Raw genomic sequence first — 23,713 nt, forward strand, 5'->3', positions numbered from 1 at the left:
GCTGCATGCAAAAGCCTCTAGCCTTCGAAACCATTAATCAGGGACCAGGAACCGGGCTTCCGGGAGCTGGAATCCAGCTGATGCAGATGCGTCCAGCTCGCTAAGGGAACCCAACAGGGATTCCTTCCCTGGAACTCCAGATGCCACACCTTCCACCCCCGCTTAATTGAAGCTTTGTAATGCACCTCTCAAGCGTTTTTTCCTTCGCCCGCTCCGAGTGCCTATTAGCAACCCCCCGCCCCTTCCACGTCCCCATTGGCTCGCTTTGTTCAACCGGCTAGAGTACCCCCCACCCCTTTCTCCGCCGGTTCCTAATTGGGCCTGAGCGGTCCCTCCCCCGGGATAAGGGGCTGTGACAGGTTCTGGACCGCAGAGACACTGTGCGGAACTGTCATTGGTCTCTTCACTTCACTTCAGAACTTAAGAGAAGTTCGCAGCGGCCCCTTTCCAGAGACCTCCTCCCTCCTCCGGGGCCCGCGATTCCTTGCTGTGTTTCATCCCGGATCCCCGCCTCCTAGGGCAGGGAGGTGGGAGGGGGTGATTGGTGAACCGGCCCTATCTGCTAAACCCCTGAGCTGCTCCGGAGCAAGATGAGCGCAGACGGGGACTCCGGGAGCCCCCTGCCCCGGCTCTGTAATCTGGAGAAGGGCCCGAATGGCTACGGCTTCCACCTCCACGGCGAGAAGGGCAAAGTGGGACAGTTCATCCGGCTGGTGGAGCCAGGCTCGCCGGCCGAAAAGGCGGGACTGCTGGCCGGTGACCGGTTGGTGGAGGTGAATGGCGAGAACGTGGAGCAGGAGAGTCACCAGCAGGTGGTGAGCCGCATCCGAGCCGCGCTCAACTCCGTGCGCCTGCTGGTGGTCGACCCGGAGACGGACGAGCGCCTGCAGAAGCTGGGCATCCAGGTGCGGGAAGAACTACTGCGCGGAGAAGCCGAGCCGAGCCCGCAGAGGGCCGCGGAGAAGCAGGAGGATGGAGGCGAGAAGCAGGAGGATGGAGGCGAGCAGCAGCCGCCGGCGGCGGCGGAGGAGCCGCGAGAAGAGAAGAGCCAGCCCGAACAGGTAACTCCCTGCGCCTCAGTCCGGGATCGGGAGGGGGGAGGGGGAAGGAGTTTCAGGGAGGCACCCAGGTGTCCTTGGAGGAAAGCCGCGTGGCGTAGCCGCGAGCTCGCCGCCGTTTGGTTCTGAAGCCAAAGCCCGCGATATGGAGGCTGTTTCCGCCTGCTGCTGGCCCAGCCGACGCGTGTCTCTCATACAGATTGTCCCTTCCTGTCTCCCCTCACCCCCACCCTGGACCCGTCCCTGCTGCGCTGGAGCAGGCTGGCTGCACCTCTTTCTGGGGAGCTCTTTGGGAGGCTGATGAGATCGACTCCTTTTCTCGCCCATACCTATCTCCTCTGCCCCACTCCCCACCTGCTCTCTAACAGGCATCCGTCCCGCTCCCCCCCCATTTGCAGCCAAAAGAGTGGAAGGGTGGAACCTGTTTTCTCCAGGGAGCCATCGCCATCTGTGTGTGTGTGTGTGTGTGTGTGTGTGTGTGATCGCTCCACAGGTGGGTGGGAACTGGAGTTCAAGGATGCCTGGAAAGTCCAGGAAAGAGCGAGCTAGAAGAATATACATCCCCTCCTCCCCGCCATGGGAGTTTAAGCTCTCTCTGTGTCTTTAGAGAAGGGGGGCAATGTAGGAAAGAGGGGGACGTTGGGAAAGCATTTTTTTGTTTGAACCTCAAGCAAGGAGTAGAGGGAGCAGAACTTGTGTATCATTAACCTCATCAAGTTGGACTTCATCCCTCCCGAAGTGTGATGTGGCTTCTAAGAAAGAAGGAACAAACCCCACCGCCTTGGGGCAGGAGGAGTTTGGAACGGGGCAGAGGCCAAAGATGGGGGTGGGGAGGAGAAAAGAAGTGAGTCTCCGGGGTGGTGATACTGCCACCCAAGAGGATTTATGAGTCTCAGGAATGTGAGAAGTAAGCATAAGCCTTTATCTGAGAAGCTGGGGGAACAGATTCAAAGGGAGGACCTGGGGAAGGGAGAGTGGAGGATTTCCCTGGGCAAACAAACTGGGATAATTTGCTGCTTTTTCCTTGTTTGGTGTTTCCCCAAATGATCCCAGCGTGGATCAGCTGCAGGAGGATGGGGGTTGGAGAAATATAGAGTTGTTGTTCTGAGTTGCCTGTCCCCAGAGATTATGGGAGATTTTAAAGTCGGGAAGGGGTGGGTCCTGGCCTTGCAGAATTCCAGGGGCTCAGTTCTGTGGGCCAGCCGGGGAGGAGCAGAACCTGCGTCCTCAGCTCTCGATCACTCAGAAAATCGAACTGTTAACTTGCAACCAGATGGCTTCCTGCTGGCTAATGTGGACAGGCTTGGCACTGGAGAGTGGGCAGAGCTCAGGGTGGAGGAAGGGCACCATGCAGGGAGTTTGGGGGCAGGGTGGAGAAGGCCAACTGGTTAGGTGGCCAGGAACCCTTTCCTGGATTTAGCTGGGTGCTGAGAACACTATCCTCCACCTCCACTGTGGTCTTACTTCCTGTCTGTGCCAGGTTGGCTCTGATGAGGGCACATGTGTAGGGAAGGGAGGGCAGGAGCTTCCTGGCAGGAGGGAGACTCAAGTTGGTGTCCTGAGGTGAGTCAGGGAACAGGTAACCTCCAGTCCCCACCTACGGTTCACTGTCCTGAAATTTATGCTGAGAACATCTATTAGTCATTCTGTTAAATTATATGAACTTTACTGTCTCCCCTTTCCTCACCTCCCCCATTCTTCAGATTTTTCTCCTGAGTGCTGGAAGGGAGAACATTTGGGGCTCTAGAAGCAGCTCCCTCCTTGGTGGCTCCCCAAATCCTGCCCCCTCTCCTCATCCAGGAGAGTTTGAACTTTTTCTCTGGATTGTTAAGCCTCTTACAATTTCTGTCTAGGGAAATGTGTTTAGCCTGGGCTCTCCAGGGGACACAGAGAGGAGGTTTCCCCGAGGCCACTGGGAGAAGCTTGCACTTTTCCTGGGGAAGAGAGCTACAGCTGCCTGAACCCAGTAACCTGGTCTCAGGGGGATTCAACACATCTGTTACGTTCACTTGGCCTCTTCTTTGAATTACTTGGCATCTTGGTGCAGTGGGGTGAAATGTAGGCAGTTTCCACACTTAAGGGACCAATGACCTAATTCATAACCACCTGGCACTGGAGATAGATATAAAGAGCAAAAGAAAAAACTCCGAGTACTTGTCCTCAAGCAGTTTTAAAGTTCTGGTGTTCCCTGGTAGTTAAGCAGCCAAGCCAGATCATCTGACTGCAAATACAGTATATAAGCTCTTTATAGGGCAAGGAAGGTTTGTTTATGCCTTCTCAATACTTTAATAGAGGCAGCTAACTAATTGGGTGGAATAGAGTGCTGGGCTTGGAGTCAGAAAGACATCCTCCTGAATTCAAATCTGGCCTCAGACACTGGCTAGCTGTGAGACCTGGGCAAGTCACTTAACCCCCTTTGCCTCAGTTTCCTTCATCTGTAAAATAATCTGGACTAGGAAACAGCAAATAAACCACTCCAGGATCTTTGCCAGTGAAAGCCTGAATGGCTTTTCAAGACTGAAATGGTTGAACAATAATAAAATGCTTTAATAAATATTTGTTGTAGTTGAGGTGATTTTGGGTGCCCATTGTCCACTGCCTTATAGTTAGTGTAAGCAATAATAAATCCTACTCTGTCCTCCTCCAGCAGGAAGGAAGAGAGGAATACTGCCTTGGAAGGGAGCCTGAGGGAAAAAAAATAGTGATATTCCTACTCACATTTTTGTGATCATGGCTCACATTTTTATAGCGTTTGACAAACAGATTTATATATATATATATATTATCTCATTTGATCCTCACAGTTGTACGTATAACTGTAAGTTAACAGTTTTAGATCTAGACGGTACCTTACAGGTTTCTGATTTGTTCCCTTCATTTTGCAGAGGAGAAAATTTATGCTGAAAAGATGGTGGGTAATTTGCCTAAGATCCCACAGCTAATAAGTGGACCCTCAAGTTCTATGGCCTCAAATCTTTCTATTGTGCCGCTGGCCTTGTCTAGAGAATGCAGTCTTATCCCTATTTCACAGTTAAGGAAATTGAGTCTTAGGAAATTTAATTTAGGTGTTACAAATATGACTATCCTCATTTTACAGAAAAGAGAAACAGTCAATACAATACAAATTGACCCTCATTTTACCATTAGGTCTCAGGTCAAGTACCTTGCCCAAAGTATTCATCTAGTAAATTGCTATTCTGGGCCAGAATTCAATCCAAGTCTATTGATTCAAAAATAAGTGTTCCTTCAATTGAAGCCAAGTAGTAGATAGGGTGGCTATAGATTGATTATTCTCCAATATAGCTTTTTTGTGTGTGCAACTTTTTCCCTGAGGAATAGAGATTCATGTTGACATCCATAGAGGCACTGAAGAGATTAAAATAGGGGTTGGATTTGAGTTGCCGTGATCAGGACCATGTCTTGAGTCAGAGGTTCTGGTATTTTTTGCCAGCACTATTTATCCTCTGGCTCTTGGCTGTTAATTACATACGTGAATTTTCCAATGGATTCTCCGTGGAGAACCCTGTGTCCTTTAAGTCCCTTGGAGATAAGGTGAGCATTCCTTATCTGAAAACTTTGGTATGTGGAGGTGGAGTGGGGAGGGCCCAAGGCTTCCTCCTTCATCCTCCACCCCTCCCCTCCCTTTCCCCAAGGGTAGAGATAAAGACGCCCTTTCATTGCACTCTGTGAGGGATATGCTAAGAAAATTTGTTCAAATTCAGCAGACTTTTACTAGATCACAATTATGTAAAGGGAGTATGAAGATTATATATGACCACAGGTCTGTTACAGGCTGGAATGGTCTCTGCCCTCATTGTGGCATGCAAAACTTTGTAACTGTGATAGAAAATAAGTGTTTAAGAGAGACAAATCCAAACCCTTGTTTGTAGAAAATCAACCAGAGTATTTTTTTCCCAATTATTTTAGAACTTTATTGCTATTACTATGGATGGTGTTCTTTTGGCTCTGCTTATTTCACTTTTTATTATTTCATGCATTTTACCATGCTTTTTTTTTTTTCCTCTAAAATCAACTCATCATTTCTTACAGCAAAGTAGTATTCCATCACAATCATATACTACAACTTGTTATCGTGAAGATCATTGGTTGCAGAAAGCTGGACTAATTCTGATCCTACCTGGGCAAGGAACTCAGTTTCTTTAACTATAAAATTAACGTTTAACCAAAGTATTGATTCAAATAATAGGTTCTTCTGAAATCCTCTTGGGGACTTAGGAGGGGATAGTTTCATGTGGAAGAAATTTTTTTCCTCCCAGACAGATTTTTCTAGTTTATCCTTCTCTTTAGCTCCATTCTAGGAAAACAACACTGGAAAAATTTCAGTAATATTGGATTTGAGTGATCTGAATCCCTATTCTACAATGGGGCATGCAGGTGGCTAGTGGATAGAAAACTGGATTTGGGATTAGAAAGTTCTGTATTCTAGTCCTGCCTCATGAAATTACTTGGTATGTGTGTTTGGGCAAGTCATTTAACCACTCAGTTCTTTATATGTTAAAATGAAGATGAATAATAACCCGGTTATTGTTATAGTAATATATATTACTATATTATAATATATATAATATACAATATAATATATGTAATATAATTAGAATATATAAGAAGTAATATGTATATATAAAGCATTTTGCCAAAAGCACCATTAAATGTGAGCTTTTATTATTTTTAAAAATACCACGGCTGTGTTCTTGAAGTTCTTTATCTGTCACATTCTTATCAAAGGATACTTGATTTTTCTAGATTTGTTTTCCCCTTGAGGGAAAATCTTTTAAGATCTGAATCAATCTTTAAGATCTGAATTTGTGTACAGTTGAAATCCAGTTTAGTGTAACCTTCTTTGGTATTTATCTCCTCTGCAATGCGAAATAGCTCAGATTTTCTGTTAAGATATTCTCAACAGAATGTATAGACAACAAAGTCAGGGGAGGTGCAGTTTGGGGGTGTCTCTATTTTATTTTTTTCACTTATTATATAATTTTTATTTTTTTTTAATTACACGTAAAGATAGTTTTCAGCATTCATTTTTGTAAGATTTTTGAGCTCCAAATTTTCCTCTTCCTTTACTTCCCTCACTAATACAGCAAGCAACCTGATGTAGGTTATACAAGTACAGTCATATTAAACATATTTCCATATTAGTCATGTTGTAAAAGAAAAATCAGAACAACGGGGGAAACCCCCCAAAAGTGAGAAAACTGTGCTTTGATCTGCGTTCAGTCCCTGCCCATAGTTCTTTCTCTGGATGTGGATGGCAAAATTCGCGCTCTATCACCAGTCTGTTGGAATGGATCATTGCACCGCTGAGAAGAGCTAAGTCTGCCCTAGTTAATCATCACACAATCTCGTTATTCCCGTGGTTCTGCTCGGTTCACTCGCCATCGGTTCATGTCAGTCTCTCCAGACTTTTCCAACACGGGCCCCATTCATCATTTCTTACAGAACGCCATATTCCGTTACGTTCAGGGACCAGAACTTGGCGGCCGTTTGGGGGTGTCCTGTCTTTAGCACATTTGGGTGCCTGCTGACAGACACACACACACACACACACACACCCCACCCCCCCTTGCTGCTTCCCTGAGAAGAGCTCTGGCTGGCCCTGCTTCTATAGCGGTGAATTAATGGGCCCTCCTTTATGAGCTCAGGAGCTAAGCCCCACTGGCAGACCTCAGGGCAGCCGGCCGGGTACTGGACGTACGCTTTGTTCTCTCCTTTCGCCCCTCAGGCCAGGCTACTGGTCAGTGTCCAGAGGTTCAGACTCTCCCGGCCTTCTCGGAAAAATGCAAAGTCTATTCCATTCCTCCGCAGGTCGGAGCTGACCCGAGGGTGGGTCGGAGGGCGGGTCGGAGGGCGTTCCTGGCCATGAGGCCTGGAAAATCGGAGGTTGTCCTTTCTGGACTCTCCTGAATGTCCTCTCTGGCTGTCCCTGCTTACGGAACCCACAGTGGGTAAAAAACGCCAGGGAAGGCCGCAGGATCACCAGTTTAAAGCAGCCTCTAGCCCCAAAATCAGTCCTGAAGTTCCTGTGTTTGTGGGAGGGGGCAGAGAAGGCCATGTAGGTCCCCACCCAGAATGGGGCTGTTACTACCTGTACCAGAGTTGGATCTAGTAAGGGCCTTGTAGGGCAGTGCCCGCTGCGGCTGATATGGAGGAGCCTTGGGTTGACCTTGAACCAGGTACCAACCCACTCCATCCCAGGCTTGCCCCACCCCTTCCCCTTTAAATTTGAGCCCCAAATCTTTCTCTGTAGTTCGCTGGGCAAGGGAACTTACTAGCCTGGCTGGTCTAGGCTAAGCAGACTGGGGTGTTAAGCGGAACTGGCCAAGGCTTACCTCCCGGGCCCCCATTTGTGTCCCCTCACCATTCCTACCCCATTGAGCTGGGAAGTGAATTTTCCATCCAACAAACACAAAATAGAGGTTAAGTTATCATAACTATTTACTAGCTCTGTGCTAGAGAAGGAAATTATAACTGTCTTTAGCCGGGCGAGTTGAGCTTTCTTTGGGGAAGGCTGGCTTTAGGAGTCGGGGAGCTGGAGGGGTGTAGTCTGCTTTGTACATGGTTGGGTCCTGCCCCCTCCCCCCTCTAGGGCAGTGTGTCCTAGGTCCTGATTGGTTTACACAGATTGTTTGAACTTTGCCTCCAGGTTTGGGAGGAGGGAGAGCAGCAGTGCTTAGAGTCCATTGACCCGATCTTCTTAAGGATATGTAAGATCTATTTGGAGGAAGCTCCTCCTCCCTACTTAATGTTCCCCCTTTTTTTCTTTTTAAGTCAATTTTATTTGTAGATTCTGATTTTCTCCCCTTCTGTTTCCTCCTCCCACTCTTTGAGAAGGAAAACAAAACTGTTACAACTAGAGGCACCTCAAAAATGGATGTTCAATGAATTGTCAAACCGTCAGGATTTTTTTTTTTTTTTTTTTTTTTTTTTTTTTTTGCAAAAAGACATGAACTTAATAGAAAATTTGACAAGCAAGATCCAAGAGAAATGTAAGGTCAACATCAAAGACTAATTAGAAAGCACTCAATAAAAACAAAGTTTGTTTTTTACCTGTAAAAAGAAAAAAAAAAAACTAGAGTCACCATTTTTGTCTTTTCCATATACTCTCCAACGGTTCAGTTATCCTCCACTTTTCCCTGAACTGGTAGAGGTGTGCATAGTAGGAGCACCAACTGGGTGGCCATGGCTTCAGTTTTTAGTGTCCTGGCTCCCAGGAATCTCTAGGAACTAACCTGTTTTGCTCCCAGGCTTGATTTCCCCCCCCACTTCCCACTTTCCCCTGGGGCTTCTGAGATCCCTGGGAGAGTCCCTGGCAGGCCACCCTGTTAGGACCAGATTTTCTTTTATCAGAGCCTCTGTGGTAGCAAAGCCAGCCCTTGTTTGCATAAATAAGCAGGTAGCCTGGCTTGGGGAAGGGGCAGAGAGAATAGGCCTTAGCAGAGCTGCACCTTTCGCCCTTTCTTGCCCACCCCCCCTTTCCCTTTCCCTCTGCAGCTGGCACCCTTCTGAAGCAGCAGCACCCCCTTCTCCCTCCCTGGCTGCCTCTCTGTCTCTATAGCACCCATCACCATGACATTGAGGGCTGAGGGAGGGGTCAGTGGCTCACAGACAAGAGAATGGGCAGGTCATTTCCCCCACTCTGCTGGCAGCCTTCTTAGTGGGGAGCAATCCTGGGCCCAGTCCTCGGGGACTTTCACAGAGGGATTAGGATATCATCTTTCCTAGGCTTTCCAGGTGGCTGCCGATGGGGCCTATTGAATTCCCCTGAGAGCAGTCGCTTTACTCTCAGGGCCCAGCTTTAGGTCTGGTGGCCACTTAGGTAGGAATGGACTCCAGAATGAATGACCCCCGGGATGAGATGGGTACAAAAAAGACGGCCATCCTTTCCGAGGGGGACTGGCTCAGAAAATTAGGGGAAGGCCCTAGGGAGAAAGGGGTCAGATAGGCAGCCCGGCCCATTATTCCATTTGCTAGTTTAGACAATGTAAGCTCTCTGGACATATGTTCATTTTTTGGTCCTGCTTTTCACCTAAGCCAGCCCCTTTAATCTAAAAAATGGGGTACTTATATCAGAGCAACTAGGCTACCATCTTCATTCTTTAGTGCCCCTGGACAGTGGGCAACACATGGCATTGTCATCTGGTGGAAGCTCTGCCCCCAAGTTTCCTGCCACTATTCACCAATGTTCTGTTTCAAGAGGTCAGACCAGGCTTCCAGTGACCATACAGAAGCCCCTGCTATCAGACCCTGGGTTGGGCCCTGTGATCCTGGGAAAGACACTTTCATGAGGCACTAGAAAGAGGTGGGATTGAGAGGACAAGGGGAGATAAGAGGGTCAGCACTGCTCCTTTACCTTTGGAGGATAGAGAGCCAAGATTAATAGAAGAATCCCCTCTGGGACACTGGAAGGTAGCACCTGGGCCACTTCCTGTGGGCACCTAATGTTTTTAGAAAAACCACCAATGGCTTCCGGTGCCTTTTTAGCTATATGTTACATTATGTTGTTATATTATGCATACACGAGTGTATACACACACACACACACACTGCATATATATTTTAGATTTTTAGCCAAGTAACTCAGCCCAACTATTCTTTCTCAGCCCTCAGGCCTAGAGAGGGCATCTTCTAGGGGAGGGCTTTTGCAATTAATCATCATGGGCTCTGGGGAGTGTCTCCCTTTCTATTCTTTCCCTTCTCATCGCACTAAGCAGGCAGAGGGGAGCTGCTGCTCCCTGTCATCCTGGTGCAAGCCTCCGCTCCCTGTTAGAAGCCCCACGGAGGAAGGGCCGCTGGAGTTGGGTGTGGCCTGCGCGTCCGGATGGCCGGGACAGAAGGCCCCCTCCGGAGGAGCTCCGCACCCCTAGCTAGCCCGGAATGCCCTGGCCACATTGGGGGGAAGGCCTAACACCCAGGAATATTCCCTGCCTTGTTATTGACTGCAGCCTCCCCGCTGGCCATTGTGATTCAGACCGCCACAGCTCTCATTATGTGCATTAGTTGAGTACTCCGGAAGGAAGGCTGTGGGTTTCATCAGTCCCCTCGACGCCTCTGTGCAATGCAGCCACCGGAGAGAGAACCGAACCCCGATGTCTGACCCTGCCTTCTTCCTCACGCTGAAGCGAGCCATCTGCTCTGGGGGGCCGGCTTCCCCAGAGAAACTGCCTGAGCCGAATGCTGTTCTCCCCCCCTGAGCTGTGTGCAGGTTCCACTCGGGGTTTTGTTGCTTGCAGAGCCCCGAGTCGCAGGGACGCCAGGCTTCCTGGTCCTTGTTTATCCTGCCGGTTCCAGGGATAGGCAATTTTACCGTGGGTCTGGCTGGGACAGAAAGCTGAGCCGAGCTGATCTTGGCAGCAACTTGTCAGACCTGTTCCCTCTCACCTTGGCATTTTCAGAGAGAAGCCTGAGACCGGCAGCTTTGTGAAGGGATTAGGAGTGGGTGGGGGGGGGGAGAGCCTCATCCCCCAGATGAAGAGCTGGGGAACTCATGGCAAGGACGGGGGAATACAGCAAGGGCACTGCTTGGCTACCCATAGAGATGGGCAGGGGGAAAGGGACTCCTTCTGAACCAAGCTGAACTCCATCTGGGGGGAGGTGAGAATCTGGTGAGATTCAAGCAGGAGGTAATGTTACTTGTTATTTGTGCTAATCATCCACAGCCGAGAGGGCTGGGTAGGGTAGGAGGCAAAGGCTGCACCTGCGACGCCCCCTCCCTTACCCACGCTCTGCCTTTGCCCCTGAAAGAACACCTGACAGAGCCAGGCCCAGATGGAGGTGGCTGGCATTAGGAGGACTCAGGCAAGGTGCTCGCCCACCTGCTCGTTCCTGTCCCTCCCATACACCTCAGCTGGGAGCTCTGTCCTTGTGCATTCTGGAGCAGTCAACTTGGACTTTTTCCCAGCTCAAGGTTGGATAAGGAGGGCAGCTGCTCAAGACCCAGAAACCTTTAGTAAAAGAGCTTTGGGGGCGAGGGGGAGTAGAAGAAAGGAAGAAGAGAGAGCTGGTGAATGAAGGAACTTCTCTGTCAGAACCTGGTACCCTTGTTCCTGATGCAAGTGCAGCTGAGCCCGAGGGGAGTGTGGGTGGGCCATTCGCCAAAGGAAACTCCAGTTTGTTGGCTGAGCCATTTAGTCACCTTGGGACTTGCAAGTTGGGACAGGAAGTCTGGCTGCAACTTAGATCCTCCTTCCCTCCCTTTCTTCTTAACTTTGTCATTCCCCTGCGTTGGGCTCCTTTTCTTGAAGATTTCCCTTGGGGACTACCTTTTCCCTTTCCTCATTCATACCTGGAAAATGAGGGCTATTAAAAGATAGACCATGTTTTTCTTAATTATTGCTTCAAGTTCCAAAATGAATCTTCAAGATTTGCCTTGATTACCTAAGTTATTGAGGGCAGAGATGGCGGAAGGGGGAGAGCTGAATGTAGGTAGGTCATCTTGCTCTATGTCTCAATCCCCAAGAAAAAAGTCCGGGGGTAGTCGTTTTGCTGTTAAACCTTTTCACATGGAGATAGAACTACAGAACGTCCAGAACCAAAGGCATCTGAGAGCCAGTCATGGACTGGGATAGACTTGGAGTAAGGAATAGCTAGTTCAAATTCTCCCTTAGGTATATAAGTGTGATCCTGGGTACACCAACTTATCTTCTTAGTGCCTCAGTTTCCTCATTTGTAAAATGGGGGCCGGATTGGGCTTGTTAAAAATCCCTCCCAGCTTCAAATCTATGATGCCATTTTAAAATTCACCATCTTCACTTTACAGGAAACTAAGATACAGAGGAGTAATAGAACCAAGATCACAGTGATTTAGTGGCAAAGAGAATGAAACTCTCGTCTAAGATTTTGATTTCCATTTTTTTCCCTCTCTTTCTGTTTCCTCCCCAAGATGGCAATCATTTAAAAAAAAAATTTTTTTTAAATAATTAACTTGTTATTGACAGAACCCATGCCAGGGTAATTTTTTTACAATATTATCCCTTGCACTCACTTCTGTTCCGATTTTTCCCCTCCCTCACTCCACCCCCTCCCCCAGATGGCAAGCAGTCCTATACATGTTAAATACGTCACAGTATATCCTAGATACAATATATGTGTACAGAACTGAACAGTTCTCTTGTTGCTCAGGGAGAATTGGATTCAGAAGGTAGAAATAACCCAGGAAAAAGAACCAAAATGCAAACAGTTTACATTCATTTCCCACTGTTCTTTCTTTGGGTGTAGCTGCTTCTGTCCCTCCTTGATCATTTGAAACTGAGTTAAATCTTCTCTTTGTCAAAGAAATCCACTTCCATCAGAATATATCCTCATACAGTATCGTTGTTGAAGTATAGAATGATCTCCTGGTTCTGCTCATTTCACTCAGCATCAGTTCATGTCATTCCTCTCCAAGCCTCTCTGTATTCATCCTGCTGGTCATTTCTTATAGAACAATAATATTCCATAACATTCATATACCACAATTTATTCAGCCATTCTCCAGTTGATGGGCATCCACTCAATTTCCAGTTTCTGGCCACTACTACAAACAGGGCTGCCACAAACATTTTGGCACATAAAGGTCCCTTTCCCTTCTTTAGTATCTCTTTGGGGTATATACTCAGTAGTAGCACTGCTGGATCAAAGGGTATGCACAGTTTGATAACTTTTGAACATAATTCCAGAGGCAATCATTTTTAAAAACTGTTTTGATACCTTGATTTTCTTTTTCTTTCTTTCTTTTTTCTTTTTGCTGAGGCAGTTGGAGTTAAGTGACTTGCCTAGATGTGTGAGGGTCACACATCTAGGAAATGTGTCTAAGACCAGATGTGAACTCGGGTCCTCCTGACTTCAGGCTGGTGCTCTAACTATTGCACCAACTAGTTGCCCCAGATACCTTAATTTTCAAGGCAGATTCTCAAACTAGACTTTGACCAGGTCCATACCTGCAACTAAATATAGCTCTGGTCCACAAGCTTCCCCTCATCTGAATATAGCATTCCCCTTAGTGACTTGTAGAGATTTATCAGGAATAGGCATTCCTGGGTCCTTCAGCTCAGGAAGTTTTTTCCCAGTTATCTATTCTATCCCTTCCCTTCATGATAACCCAAATCACTGTTCCAACCTGTCTACTCCCAAATGTCTACTCCTTGCAGAGGGAGTTGGCCCTTTGGCTGGGCCAGAATGAGAGAAGTGTCAGGGCCGATAATCTTTACTGTAAACACACAGCCCCGATTTCGGTAAATACTATTCACAGTGTACTTTATTGCTATGCTCTTCTTGCAGAAACAATGTAGGGCTCAGAGGAGTAACTACCCATTTCCTTCTTAAAGAATGTTTGCTCTACATCTCTTTTGGCCTCAGTCTAGGGAAGAACAAGAACTTCAATCTACTCCCACAAAGGAGATTTCTCCTGCTACTTCCCAGATTAAGTAGTGCTAGGATACCCTATATGATTGGTATGTGAGGTTTTTGTTGTTGTTGTTGTTTTTTTGGGTTTTTTTTTTGTTGTTTTTTTTTTTAGTGAATAAAAATCTATTTTCTCTCTTTCTTAGCTCCCACCCTAGAGGAAAAAAAAATCCTTTTAGTATATATACATAGTTAAACAAAATGAATTCTTTTACTGGCTGTATCAAAAAAAGAGAGAGAGGTCTTATTTAGCTTCCTAAATCCGTCACTTTCTCTGTCTGGAGGTGGGTGGTATCTTTCATGATTGGCTGCTGTCATGTGAATTTAAAAAGGTTCTATGATTTTAGAATGTTTGGGGAACTTCTTCCATTAAAGCGCATCCTGGTAATCTACCATAGTTTGAAAGATTGATAATAGGGAGTTGTTTATGGTTTATAGAGGTTGACTTATATGACCCTCCAGAGTTATACAAGTATTAGGGGCTAACTTTGAACTTAAACCTTTCTAATCCAAAGCCAGGACCAAATCCACTGTGTCTGTGTTTTGCATGAATTCACAGATGTCTGCTTTTTAATGAATGGGGGACAAACTGGAGAAAGAATTTGAAGCTCAATTTTTTAAAAAAGGCTAGAAATAAATAAATTCACTGTGCCATACTGCTTCTATACCATTAATAATAAAAGAGTAAAATCTTTACACAGTAAATGCTTAATGAATAGCTTTCTTTTTGTTTCTAACAGTATTTCTTTTTCCAATTACATGTAAAGATAGCTTTCAACATTCATATTTGTAAGATTTTGAGTTCCAAATTTTCTTTTCTCCCTCCTTCCCTTAATTCCTTCCTCCCCAAGATAGCAAGTAATCTGATACAGGTTATACATGTACAATCATTTTATTTTATTTTTTTTATTTAATAGCCTTTTATTTACAGGTTATATGTATGGGTAACTTTACAGCATTAACAATTGCCAAACCTCTTGTTCCAATTTTTCACCTCTTACCCCCCACCCCCTCCCCCAGATGGCAGGATGACCAGTAGATGTTAAATATATTTAAATATAAATTAGATACACAATAAGTATACATGACCAAACCATTATTTTGCTGCATGTACAATCATTTTAAAACATATTTCCAAAATAGTCATGTTGTACAAGAAAAATCGGAACAAAAGGGAGAAACCACAAGAAAGAAAAAACAAAAAAATTAAAGTAGTACGCTTCAATACACAGATGGCATTTTCTATCTCAAGACTATTGAAAGTGTCTTGGATCAATGTATTACTGAGAAGAGCTAAGTTTGTCATAATGTTTTGGTTCTGCTTACTTCACTCAGTTTCAGTTCATGTATGTTTTTCTAGGCCTCTCTGAAATCATCCTACTGGTCATTTCTTACAGAACAATAATATTCCCTAACATTCATATTCCACAATTCATTCATCATCCACTGATGGGCATCTACTCAATTTTCAAGTTCCTTGCAACTACAAAAAGAATTGCTACAAACATTTTTTGGTATATGTGGGTCCTTTCCCTTCTCTTATGATCTTTTTGGGAAATAGACCCACTGCTGGATCAAAGGGTATGCAGAGTTTTATAAGCCTTTCCAAATTGCTCTCCAAAATGGCTGGCTCACTTCACAACTCCACCAATAATTAGTGTTCCAGTTTTCCTACATCTCCTTCAACATTAATGAATGTTTCTCAAATTGAATATAAAAGCTTAGGGATTTTCTAGCTCTTCTTGACCTCCTCCCATACCCCATTTTATTTCGTAAGTTATAAAATTTGAGTTCCTGGCAGCAAAGAAATTTACCTACTTCAGATCACACAAATAATTAGTATTATAAACTGGATTAGAATGCAGGACTCTTCCACAATACCCTGTTTAAATGTTTTAGGGAACAAGTCCAAAACCCTTTTTCTTAGTCTTTCTGCTTACTACATGTCAGGTGGAAAGAAGGATCTGGAATGGAGGCTACAGCCCATAGTGGGAGTAGGGGGAATGTAAAGAGGGATAATAGAATAAGACACTAAAGTCTCTGTCCTTGTATTTACAGAGGGAGCTGAGACCCCGACTTTGTGTTATGAAAAAAGGTCCCAATGGCTATGGCTTCAACCTACATAGTGATAAGTCTAAACCTGGCCAGTATATCCGTGCTGTGGATTCCAACTCACCGGCTGAGGCTTCAGGGCTCCAGGCCCAGGATCGGATTGTGGAGGTAACATTTCTTTACTTTTTAAATCCCCTCTTCCTCAGGTTCTCAACCTTCCCTCATCCAGTTTCTTCCTAATTAGATTATAAACTCTCTGAGGGCAAGAATTGTATTCATCTTTTGATTCCCCCCAACAGCCTCCCTAGCACAGTGCTTTGCACCTCAGAAGAGCCTCAGTAAATGTTGGCTGAATAAACAAATGAAATCCCTTTCCTGTTCCTGGCCCTCACTACCCAAGATCCCACTCCTGTCTGCAGACAAACTCAGCTGCTCCCCTGTGTACAGCTTTGTAGTCCTTGGTATACAATTTAGCTGAACTCTTAGAATCATCAAAGAGTTCCACAGGAACCTACTGGGAAGAACTTAGAGGCTTTCAGGCCAATCTTGATTCCCTCCCCAGAATGGCATTATTTTTACAGGAGGAAGGGAAGAAAAAGTTTGTCATCTGAGATGTTAGGCAGACTTCTGAGAGATTTGATGGAAGAGGAAACGGGAATTAGCTAGTTTATATACAGTTTCACCTGAAGAAATAAGGAAGTGATAAGACTTCTCCAAAGGCTTTGGATCCACTGAGAGAGAGTAGGAATGGTGGCCCGAGATTCATAAAACAAAGGAGATTTGCCTGTCTCCAAATCGCAAACTAACAGGTTAGTCCATTTCAGCCATACTTTCATCTTTTCCTGTGTGGACTGGTCATTTCTCAGAGAGCAATAATATTCTGTCACATTTGTATAACATAACTTATTCAGCCATGCTAGAAGCTCCCAAAGGAAAAAGAAAAACAAAACTCTTTTAACCCTCAGCAGTAGGTTAACTAGTATTTATTAAATGCCTCATTTTGTCCTTTGTTAATATAGGGTGCTTCTGGGTTGGTGAATGGATTGGTTGCCAGTTGTGGCAGTGGGCCAGAGGTGGGGATCTGGAGCTTCCTTGGATTGTAAAGAGGCACAGGATGGAGAATATTCTCCATCCCACCCCCACCCCCCACCTCCATGTTCCCAAGCTCCAGATCACTCCTCTAACTCTCTTTACCTCTCAGGTGAATGGGGTCTGCATGGAAGGAAAACAGCATGGGGACGTGGTCGCTGCAATCAAGGCTGGGGGAGATGAGACCAAGCTGCTAGTTGTGGACAAGAAGACAGATGAGTTCTTCAAAAAGTGTAAAGTGATACCGTCCCAGGAGCACCTGAGTGGTGAGTTAGCTAGCTATGGAGACCAATTTCAGGGAATGAAACTGCATTCGTAGCAGAGCAAAGCAGGGAGAAGTCAGGGGGGGTGCCTGCCTTACAAGGATAGAGGTAGCCAGTTCCTTGTCCCTTTTCACCTTGGTAAGCGTTTCTGGGGCTGGAGCTCCTGGCACTCTATCTTACTTTTCCTTCCTGAGATGTAGGAAGCTGGCATTGAGGCCCTGATGTGGGCAGAGGAAGAGGGAGTTGGCAGGGGTGCCTTATGGGGGAAGGGCAGAAGTGGGCAAAAAATATGGTTCTTTCTGTAATGGATGAGGGTAGGGAGGGAAATAAGAGCACCAAGCCTCTCTCTCTGCCACTTCCCTAGGGGCCTTTTGTCTTGGACTCTGAGCACGAAAGGGTTAACTTTGTCAGTTGGTCAGGTCAGCTCCAATAAATAGCAGGAGCAGGACAGCTTCTCCCCCTTGCCCCTCCCCTTCCCCTCTGTCAGGTTGTCTTGGAAACTTCAGGCATGCTCTGTGGAGCAGTTGGTTCCCACTTCGGGTCCCCCTGGCCCCTGCCCTTCCCTCTCCAGTTCTGCACCTCCCCCTACCCAGATCCTGCCTCAGCAAGGTTGCCATGGCATTAGCCAGTAAGGGGTTAAGTGGACCCTGCTCGCTGTACTGGACCCTGAAGGAGATGGCTCTCTGGGCCGGGAGCCATGCAGGGTGTGGCCAGCTTGGACTTTGCCACAAGCTAGATCCCCTGGGAGAATTTGGTGTTAGGGGGCAGGTTGGTGGCTTATTAATACAGTCATGTCACATGTTTAGAAATACTTGGGGTGGGGGTGGGGTGGGGGAAGGAGGAGTTATGAAGCTGTTTTCCAGCAGACACTGAATAGATGAATCTTATCTCCTGACTTTAATCCTGTGGCTTCCTCTAGGACAGGCCCTGGAATAATAATATTATTATTAGCTGAGTGTTTTAAAGTATTTTACATATGGAGGTGAGTTTAGAGCAGATAGGGAGGCAACTTTAAAATCAGCAAGACCTGGGGGTTAAGTCTTATCTCTAACACAAACAGACCAAGCTTGGGTGACCCTGGCCAGGTCACTTAACCTCTGCAAAGAGCCGCAGGCCAAATGCCTGATTGCAGGCCACTGGAACCACTGGTGCAGTCCTTGCCCTTTTGCTTGTGCTATCCTTATCTTCTCAACAATACAGTGAGGTGTAGGTACTTAAATATGAAGAAACCAAGGCTGTAAGGATCTGGGTGACTTTCTTAGACTTGTACAACCAAGAGGAGAGTTGAGCACAATTTCAATTCTGACCATCCTATTTCTAAGCCTGGCACTATCTACTAGGCCCTTTTGGTGCCCAGGGAGTTCAGTGGGTAGGAAGTCCTTGAGTGGCCCTTGGAATGAGAGGCTGAGGAGAGGACGGAATTGCTAATTAGGCTCCAGTAGGAGCTGTGACTGACTTGGCAAACTGAAAATAAAGCAAAGCAACGCCTGAGAGGTTTATTTTGGATGCGGGTAAGTCGTGCGAACTGGAGAGAGAAGGAAGGACTCTTGCTTCTTCCTTTGCTTCTCTTAAGCAAATCTAAAACTTCCCAAGGAAACTACTTACTGTTCCGATATCCCATGGACACTAGGGTGAAAGTGACACAGAGTGCATGCTACTGAGTAAACATTTCACAGCAACAGAGCAGGTGTGTCTTTGGTATCAGAAACAAATGAGCAGCCTCAGTTGGGTGGTTCCAGTTCATGTCAAAGGTCTTTCATGGAGCACTGTTGGCTTCTGATAGTTTACAGGAGACTAGAGTCAATGATAATGGTGAAGACCAGTTTACAAAGGACAAAACATGACAAACCTGGATAATAGGGAATAAGCATTAATTAAATACTACTCTGTGCTAGGCACTTTGCCAAGTGCTTTACAGATATTATTAGGAAGTAGGTACCGTTATTCCCATTTTATAGTTCAGGAAGCAGAGGCAGACAAGTTGATTTGATCTGGGTCATTATGACTTCAGGCACATAGTTGCTTTCACTGCACCACTTAGCTGTCTCATTATAACCTTTAAATCAATAACTCCACCATCTCCATAAATATAAAATTGTTACATTCAGAAGAACAATTGCCATTTTATCTATCTTTTCATTTTATTGACATCTCCTTGTCAGGGTTGATAGCACTGCGTTTTTAATAGACAGTTTTGCATTCTTGAAATCTGGTTTTGTCAAATGCTTAAAGTTCTTTCATTGATAACCATTGTGAAAGCTGGTGGTAAAGTAGTAGAAATTGGGCTGCCAGATGCTTCCTAACCCTCCTTTCCTCTCTTGAAGTTACAGCCTCTGCTCTCCATGGGCTCACTTACTCAGTTTTAAGCTGGGAATCACTATGGGCCATGGCATGTGGCAATACAGCAACACAGGGCTTTGCCCTGCAAATAGATCTAGAAGAAAAGGTCCTGGAACTTAAGTGACGATGCTAGAATGCAGTTGTTGTCCTCTACAATAGTCTTCTGATAAAGCAAACTCTTGGGTCAGGATCATTCTTGAGTCTAGAATAAGGCTATTTCTAAGAATGTGCAATACTCATATTTAGGGTCCTCAGTCCAATTCTAGGAGTCATAAAATTCAATTTATCTTCCCAGGATCAGCAAAACCTTTGGTTGTGGTCATAAGGAACATACTCCTTCTTGATGTCAGGAAAAGGGTAGTGTTCAGGAATCTTAATTTCAAAGATATCCTTTTTACTCTGTAAGTTTGCTTAGGTTGCATAACACTCAGTGCCTCAGTTTACTGATCTGTAAAATAGAGATCATAATAGTTTCACTACCTGAGAAAGGTTATTGTGACTTTTTCCTTTTCTCCTCTCCTCCTCATCCTTCCCACCTTATATTCTTTACCTAATACTTTCCCTTCCCAGGCCAGATGCTGGCGAGTTCTGTTCTTTAGCTTTGGGGGAAATCTGCTTCCTAAATTTCTAGGCAGGGGATGTGGGGTGACAGTTCCATTCTCTTGGTGAGTCCCAAAGAATGAGGGCAACTTCCAGTCTTTCCCTGCCCACACCCTGAAATATTCTTGCAAAGTTAAGGTCAATAATGATAATCGCCACCACTTTTGGAATCATTCACATACAGTGCTCTCTCTTCCCTTTTTTCTTACAGGTCCCTTGCCAGAGCCTGTTGCCAACGGAGAGGTAGAAAAGGTAAAGAATGTTTCTATTGCTTGCCTGAAATTACTTCTCCATCACCACTTCCTTAATGGTCTAGGGTGTGTGTGTGTGTGTGTGAGAGAGAGAGAAAGAGAGAGAGAGAGAGAGAGAGAGAGAGAGAGACAGAGACAGAGAGACAGAGAAACAGAGAGAGAGAGAGACAGAGAGAGGGCAGTGAGAACAGGACTTGAAGGCACAAAGCTGGGGCGGGGAGGAGGAAGGGAGAGAGGGGAGAGAAGAGACAGATCAACAGAGAGAGAGCAATCAGGAAGGTTGGGAAGGCACCTGAAGCTTTTCATCTCTGAAACTCTGAGATGATATACAACTCAATCTGCTGAAAATCCCATGTCCTGAGCTCTGACACTTAGTCCAAACCATGCAGACCCTAGCTCGGGGCTAAGTTCATTGGAAAGAAGGAAAGACATGGCTGCAGGTCCCTCCAAGGCCCATCCTCCCTCCCTTGCTAGTCACTGGGTGACGGCCCCCACTCCCTACCATACAGAGGAGACTATTCTTCCCTTGAAGAACAGAGCTTCAGTGTCCAGCCAATGCCCAGCCTCTGCTACTTCCAAGTCTGGGTTGAGAAAACAAAGCTCTCTTCCCCCTAGCCCCTCTCCCCACCCCCTCCCCCAGTGGAGGAAAATGGGGAACAGGGGGTTGGGAGACTACAGGGGCTGTCTGCCAGCCGGGGCCCTAAGAGAGCCATGAGGAGGGAAGGGAGCCAAATTGAAGCTTCTGGCCAAGAGATCTATGCTGGAGAAAGTTGCCCTTTCCCTGAGAGGTGGTCGTGAAGGAAGGATGAGTGCTTTGTAAGGTTTATTCTGTTCCCCTGGACCCAATAAGCAAAGTTGGTAGGAAAGTGGGATGGAAAAACCATTCTATGCTTCTCGGGACACAAACCTGAGGATGGAGTGCAGATAGAACAGGACATTTTCTCTTTAAACTAATTCCCCTTGGTGACCTGGGACCCTTCTCCACAGTATTTTCCACACCCCTTATTACCCTTAAGGCTATTCTTCATATTCCCCAGGGCATCAGGTTTAGGAGATGTTTCCAGGATCAAGAGAGGGCAGGCAGGGGGTGGTCCCAGAGATTCAGGGAGCATCATGAACAAGATTCTCTGGCTGGGCACAAAAAGTCCCCTAGAATCTCCAGCTTTAACCCCAAAATCTGTAGCTAAATGTCAGAGATAGGTTGGTAAGGCTTGTGATTCTGGCTAAATATTACAGTGGGCTGTGTCGTCTTTCCCAGGAATTCAAATTCAGTTGTTCCTTTTGGAAACAGAACCTCTCTCTCATAGCTGGGGACTTTTAGTATCAGAGGTTCTGGGCTGATCTTGTTGTCTGCCCAGATGTCTCTGATCACATTCACATATGTTCTTTGTTCTTTTATGCCAGGAGAGCAGTGGCACCTGGACTGAAGAAGTGTGTGAGAGCCCCAAACCAGCATCATCAAGATCTACCCTTAGTGAAACTAGTGATGAGGTATGCCTGGGTCAAGAGGCTGAGATACGATGAATGGCCTCCCCAGAGACAACTCTTACAGCTGGAACTCGTTAGAGGTCAGGTGGGAAAGGCAGTAGGGAGTGGAGGCGCTGAGGTAGCGTAGGGCTAGTTAGTGACACAGGCCAGACCTCTTGCTTCTCAGCCTTGAGGTTTGGACATCTGGGAAACCAGCCTGCGTCATTGTTTGGAAACTAAGCTAAGAGATATGGATCCTCTTCATCCAACCCATCTCGGGGATAGAAGGAAATGGCTGAGCAGTGGGGGAAGAGGGAATACAATCTGGTGGACAGTGATTTATTATTTACTTCGCCCCTTTCCTTTGTTCTCAACAGATGGATTCTCAAGACAAACAAGATTCTACTCCACCCTCTTCTACATCTTCCTCCTCTGACCCCATTTTGGACTTCAACATCTCCCTGGCAGTGGCCAAAGAGCGGGCTCACCAGAAACGGAGCAGCAAACGTGCACCACAGATGGACTGGAGCAAGAAAAATGAACTCTTCAGCAATCTCTAAGCATCTCTTCCAATGTCCTCCTCCTTCCCTTCCCACCAAACCATCCTGGAGAATGGGGAGAAAGTTGGGGTGGGGGGGGACTGAGTTGTGACCTCTTGGTCTTCCTTCCCTTTCCTCTTCTCCACTCATTCCAAATCAAAGTACAAATCAGCACCAGCATCTGATTTTCCTAGACAGACACCCATGTTCTTTCTAAAACCCAGGGAGCATGTTTTCCTATTCTATCCAAATGAAAAGACACCTTTCCCTAAATCCCTTCTTCTTAGGGCCCTAAGAAGGGTCTACTTCTTGACTACGTGTTCCCTACTCCCTGCCAGCTGGAGGACTGAGATGATTTAATAGGATAGATTTTTTCCAATTCATTTTTTTCATGCCATCCAACATAAAACTGTCCTGAGCCTGAGAATGGCTGAATGCACCCTACAGGCAGAAAAAACAGCTTAGGGATGGACAGTCTTCTCCCTAAAAGCTGTAAATCAGGGTATTTGGAGTTTTTTTTTTTTTTTTTTTGGGAGGGGGGAGTGGGAAATGTTTGTTTTAGTGTCATACATAAGTTTAGAAGGATTTTTTTTTGTGCTATGATTAACATGATTTTTCCCAGTTTCTGTGTTTGAAGAAGTTGCTTATTTTGTCTTGAGTTTGTCTGTCCAAATTCTTAAGACTACTTAATTGCCCTAGGCTTTAGGGCAAGAGACATGAGGAGTCTAGGGTCTTTCCAGCTGAGATCAATCTATTAGTCAGCAAGCATTTAGTAAGTGACTGCTCCAAGCCAGACACACTGCTAAAACCTGGGATACAAAAAAGTCCCTGGCTCTCCAGGAATTCACAATTTAATTGGTAATAAAATCCTAGTAAGAGATTCTATTGGTTCCTCTAACTCATCCCTGTATGCTTATTGCATACCCAGCCTCTCCCTCCTAGGTAGCTTATGTCACAAGGGCTATTTGCAGGTCCACTTTTCTTTGTCCTCTCAACCTCTAAGATGGTAGAGGACAAACTGTAAGACCTAGCTCTTGAATTACTTGCTCTTATTCACAGGAACTTTGCACTACACAAGTGCTTAGTGTTTAGCTAAATCAGGTTTGCCAGGATAGAGAATTTTATTACCCCCCCCCCCCCCCCCCCCCCCGGCCAGCTAAGCTTCATATAGTGGCTAAGTCTTAGTCGATATATACAGGTATATACCTCAGTGTAGTAACTATGGTGGAGATACAAGTGATTTGTTCTCTGGATACCAAAGTCACTGACGGAACTTGCAATCTTTGGCAGATAGAATAAAGCTTAATACCTCATTAAAGGAGCTTCTCCCTCCCTCAAACCCCTACCCTCCACCTCCTTATCCCTATCCAAGCCTGTAGACTGAAGTACAAAAACTCCTACTCACACACCCATCCATCTCCACCAGTCACTCAGATTTACCTCTGGGGCCCCTAGAGTTGAAACTTCAGCCTGGCTCAGTAAGGAATGGGGGCTGAGTCCTGGGTGATTAGAAGTCTGGAATGAGAGGACTTTGGTTGAGGGATGCCTGGATTATTAGGCAGCATTAAGCCCTGGGCTGGGGGAGGTAGGTGAGAATGCTTTAATCTCTGCTTGGCCTGCTGGTGGTTCATAGATTCATGGGACTGGTGAGA

At 46.0% G+C, this 23,713-nt stretch overlaps 1 protein-coding gene across 2 annotated transcripts; it reads left to right on the top strand.

Moving 5' to 3' along the window:
• The first annotated feature begins 279 nt into the window (after positions 1–279).
• On the top strand, positions 280–22,869 carry SLC9A3R1 (SLC9A3 regulator 1). 2 transcript variants are annotated; one of them, XM_023502495.2, is made up of 6 exons: positions 293–1,061; positions 15,519–15,680; positions 16,714–16,867; positions 20,016–20,056; positions 21,460–21,546; positions 21,900–22,869. In XM_023502495.2, the coding sequence occupies exons 1-6, from the start codon at positions 591–593 to the stop codon at positions 22,080–22,082; spliced, it is 1,098 nt and encodes a 365-aa protein (XP_023358263.1). In that variant the 5' UTR covers positions 293–590; the 3' UTR covers positions 22,083–22,869. The 2 variants fall into 2 exon arrangements, with proteins under 2 accessions (XP_031821616.1, XP_023358263.1); XM_031965756.1 differs by lacking the exon at positions 21,460–21,546 and having other exon boundaries at positions 280–1,061.
• Positions 22,870–23,713: the final 844 nt, after the last annotated feature.

This window comes from Sarcophilus harrisii, chromosome 4, assembly GCF_902635505.1.
Source record: "Sarcophilus harrisii chromosome 4, mSarHar1.11, whole genome shotgun sequence".
Lineage (NCBI taxonomy): Eukaryota > Metazoa > Chordata > Mammalia > Dasyuromorphia > Dasyuridae > Sarcophilus > Sarcophilus harrisii.